This window comes from Geospiza fortis, unplaced genomic scaffold (assembly GCF_000277835.1).
Source record: "Geospiza fortis unplaced genomic scaffold, GeoFor_1.0 scaffold373, whole genome shotgun sequence".
NCBI classification, from domain to species: domain Eukaryota; kingdom Metazoa; phylum Chordata; class Aves; order Passeriformes; family Thraupidae; genus Geospiza; species Geospiza fortis.
This window is the reverse complement of record NW_005054518.1, coordinates 23553-28142: the sequence shown is the minus strand read 5'-3', so window position 1 is coordinate 28142 and position 4590 is coordinate 23553. Positions and strand designations below refer to the sequence as shown.

Genomic DNA, 4590 nt, shown 5'->3' with positions numbered 1-4590 from the left:
ATGTCCTGCTGCAAGCCCTGCGAGCCTTGCTGCCAGCCCTGTGGCCCCTGCCCGCTGGCCAGCAGCTGCAATGAGTGCTGTGTCAGGCAGTGCCAGAGCTCCCACGTTGTCATTGAGCCCTCCCCTGTGCTGGTGACCCTGCCCGGCCCCATCCTCAGCTCCTTCCCACAGAACACCGCCGTGGGATCCTCCACCTCTGCTGCTGTTGGCAACATCCTCAGCTGTGGCGGAGTGCCCATCAGCTCTGGGGGCTTTGACATCTCCTGCATCACCAACTGCTTTGGTGGTAGCAGGTGCCGTCCCTGCTAAAGCTGCTGGCAACATCCTCGGGCACCTCCAAAGACCTCTGAACCTGGTTCTGGGCACATATAGGTCTTTGGGAGATTGTATTTAGAGCTGCAGGCTTTTCTTTCCTTCTTCTAGTCTTACCTCTCTTTTATTCACTGGCTGTTTCTCCCAAGGCCAGTCAAGTGTGGACATGTTGCCTTCCCTCCCTCTGCAGGGCAGGCAGGTGCATCCCCTGCATGAGCTCCACTGCGTCTTAGTGGCTGCTCCTCTTGGCCTCTGTGAGCCACCTGCTTTTCCACTTTATGCTCAATAAAGTTGTTTTGCATCCAAGCCTTGGCCTCCATATCTTCCTTTTTTTCTATGGAAACTGTTCCAGTCTGCACAGGAGAAAAGGTGGATGGGGAGCACGTGGGACTCCCTGTAGTGGATTTTCCTTTCTGCCTTTTCCATTGGAGTTGATGAAGAACATGCCTGGCTACTCCACAGCCAATGACAAACAGGGAAAAGATGGCTCCAAAGGGTGGCAAGAATGGGGAAGGGAAACAGCAATGTCTGGGACCAGCCCATAGGCTCATCTCTTCCTTCTCCTCCCCTGCATTACCCAGGCTAGGGCCCATGAGCAGCACATGTGGTCAAAGGCAGATGGGACAGGTACCGCATAGAGTCCTTCAGCACCTGGCAGGACCCAGCTGCTGTCCAGACATGCAGGGCTGAGGTGATGCAGAATTTGGGATCAGCATCTGCCAATCAAGTTGGGCAGACTTGGGGTGGCACCTTGCCTTCATTAAGGAGAGGGAAATACTGAGGATTGTAAAATGCTCAAGGTCAAAAGGAGTGAAGGAATTGGCTTAGGGCCTGGGTTCAGATGTGGATAGTGGCCTTTCCAGGAATGTAAGCCTCTGGGGAAAGGAAAGCTGCAGGTTGCCTGGAAACACTGATAGCAAACAGCTGAACTTGGCAGGAGTCAGAGCAGGGAGCTGCAGCACCTACAGATGAAAGGCTGCATCTGCCAAAGGCCAAACCACTTTGCCAGGAAGCTTGCTTTGAATGAAAACCCTTCAAGAGGAGAGACAGTGGGTGGTTTCCCTGTGTGGTGATGCCAGATAATGCTGGAGTTCCCCGCTACTCCCTGAGGCCATGAGGCCCTGAAATCAAGGCCAAAGATTTGAATGCCTGATAAGAACAACAGAACAGCATTTTACTCTTACCAAATTAATAAAACAATGTAGCCTTGGAGAATTAGGTGTGTAATAAATAACTGGATAGTCACTGGCTTTTACTCTTATGTGTTATCTTTTGCAGATTATTATTAATCACAACAATTTTGATATAGTACAATTTGCAATCACTTTTAACTGGTTTTGGATATAGCATCATTTGTCAGCTTTTGCAGCCAATGCTCTGGCCATGTGTAGTTTATACATATTAGCGTGATAAATATATTACAGTTTTGGTTTTCACAAAATATTAAAATAGAGTCTATATAATATTAACTTTTGCAGAACATTTTTGTCTTTGCAACTAGCTGACATTAGTGAGAAAACGCAGATAAGTTTCTGGAAATAGCTAAAACTGTCTGTATGATTAGATAACATAGAAGGAACCACATGGGTAACATTGAAAGAAGGGACGTGAAAGGACTCCTGCCATTGACCCTGTGGTGATCAATAATTCTGTTTGTTGGTGTGAGGAAATGGCATAACCAGTGTGAGGAAATGTCATATACATTGAGAGGAAATGATATACATGACTCCCAGAAATGAAATCTACACTTTTGCATGACAGATCAAGGGTCGAACAAAGCTGAAGAGTTCCTGGAACATGCAAAAGAACTCACAGGAATATTTGAATATGTATAACCCTCATGAATAGGTATGTAACAAATTTAATGAAAATATATATATGATAATTCTTTTAAGATAAAAGTGTGGTTCTGGCAGCTTGCCAGGCACCCCAGTGCTGGATATTGTCCCTTTTATCCCTTAATTTTCAATTAAGGAATGAAAATCTGCAGACATGGGGAGACATTCTTTGAACACATAGCAAAAAATGGAGGAGGAAGGAGACAGAGGCTGCATTTCAGTTCTGTGGGTACTTCTCTGCAAGCAACATTCAGTTGTATATTGGCTTCTTCTGGCAAAGATACCCGGCTACTCTGTGGTGCTGAAGGACACACCAAGGGCAGGTCTGACTGAGGGAATCTTCATGTGCCCTCATGATGAGGGTCACACTCCTACAAGTGCACACACGCACACAGACAGAGACTGACTCACGTGTGCTCATGCATGGCTGCATGGAGCCAAGCAAAACTCTATGTATTCACAGAAGGCCATAAAAATACCAGCCACTCAGAACTCTGCGGAGGATATGTTGGGAGCAACTCCAGCAGGAGAGGACTCAGGTATACCAGAGAAAGATCAGGTCACAGACACACTGCTGGTGTTCACAGGTGACCAACAGAGACTGCACAGTAAGAGCATGAGGCAAATGATAGCAGCTGAATTTTCCTGTGAGCAATGTTTGTGCAGCAATGGGGTCAGTGCAGCAATGACTGACTGTCACAGAGAGTCAGGGAGAAAAAAAGAAAAGTATGCTGAATATCTCCCCACATGACCATCCTGAGAATGCAGGAATGAGAGCAGTGTACATTCCTGACAATTCTAATACAAAAATCCTCACAGAGTTTTTGGCACAGGTTCACATCAACTGACCACATGGAATGCCATCATCTGAGCCTTCTTCCTGAGCTGACATGTCTGTATCCTGGAAATATTTGGGCCTCTCATCCCAGCACTTACAGAAGACTTCAGATAGGAATTCAGATGGAATGAGACAGGAAATGAAAAGGCAGCAATGCAGGCAATCAGAACACAGCCCCTACCATTAGCCAGGATGGTTCATATTTGACATGAGCTGGTCAGAAAATTATGGTTTCCACTAAGGTGCCTCTGGGCCTGAGGCAGGGCAGGGCTGCTATAAAAGGCAGCCCAAGTCTCTGCTCTCTCATCCACTTCTCTCACCTCCTTCTCCTCCTCAGGAATCAGGTGAGTGGGAAGCATCTTTGCATCTCCTCCTTGAAGATGAGATCTGTCCTGGCTGGAGGTCTCAGCTGAGAGGGGCTATGAGAGCCCAGGGCTGGGAGCTGCTTGTGCTGGGAGAGGGCAGGGGAGAGAAGGTCTTGTGCAGGCAGAGAGAGGCTGGGACTTGGCTGAGGTGGCTGCTGGGCTTTGAGCTGGGCACTGCAATGTGGGCCAGGAGGTGCCTTGGCTGCAGGGTGTTTGGGTGCTGTGCTGCTTCCAACGTGTCCTCACTTTGTGCTTCTCCCTTCCCTCTGTGCCAGGTGCACCTGTGATCCCCAGCCATGTCCTGCTGCAAGCCCTGTGACCCTTGCTGCCAGCCCTGTGGCCCCTGCCCGCTGGCCAGCAGCTGCAATGAGAGCTGTGTCAGGCCGTGCCAGCCGTGGGATCCTCCACCTCTGCTGCTGTTGGCAACATCCTCAGCTGTGGCGGAGTGCCCATCAGCTCTGGGGGCTTTGACATCTCCTGCATCACCAACTGCTATGGTGGCAGCAGATGCTGTCGTCCCTGCTAAAGATCCTGCTGCCAATGTCCTCAGCCAACAACTTCCAAGATCTCAGAACATGCTGCTGGAATGAAGACAGAATTTTGGAACTTTGAATTTAGACTTTTTTGCTTTTAATTCCATCTTCTCCTCTCTCCTCCCTTCCTTTCCTTTCCCTTCCTTTCATCACTAGCCAATGCCAGCCTAGTGGTACTTTGTTCCCCCTCTCCCTTCCTCCCTCTATCTGCCGGCCAGGCCTCTGCACACCCTCACTGCATCTTTGCGGTTGCTCCTGGTGCTGTCCTCTACGTACCTGCTTTTCTTCTTTAGTCTCAATAAAGTTTTTTTGCATTCAAACCTCAGCCTCTGATTTCTTCTTCATTCTTCTTTGTTACAACTCTTCCACCCTCCCCAGGAGTACGGTGGAAAAGCAGGGAGTGGGACTCACTCTTATGGATTTCCCTTGTGCTCTTTGAGCTGACAAGGACATCTGTGGACAATGAGGGAGATGAGGCATTGGAACAAGTTGCCCAGAGAAATTGTAGATTTCTCATTCCTGGAAATGTTCAAGGCATGGTTGCTCAGGACTTTGAGCCACTTGGTTTGTTGGATGCAGTCAATGCCTCTTTTGTGGGATTGCTGTGGATTTGAAAATGAAATTAAACGTTATTGAGGTTCCCTTGAGTTGACACAGCCACGCAGAACGAACACCCAAAAACTATGGCGGAAAGGCAAAGAGTA

The 4590-nt window shown here is 48.5% G+C and overlaps 1 protein-coding gene across 1 annotated transcript; it reads left to right on the top strand.

The window, feature by feature from the left end:
* LOC102039274 (feather keratin Cos1-2-like) lies at positions 1-3879 on the top strand. The gene is made up of 2 exons (XM_031063615.1): positions 1-293; positions 3861-3879. Exons 1-2 carry the CDS (start codon positions 1-3, stop codon positions 3877-3879), a joined length of 312 nt encoding a protein of 103 aa, XP_030919475.1.
* Positions 3880-4590: the final 711 nt, after the last annotated feature.

What these genes read in the sequence shown, in the direction of transcription:
- LOC102039274 (XM_031063615.1), top strand. Translation starts at nt 1, where the DNA reads ATGTCCTGCTGCAAGCCCTGCGAGCCTTGCTGCCAGCCCTGTGGCCCC.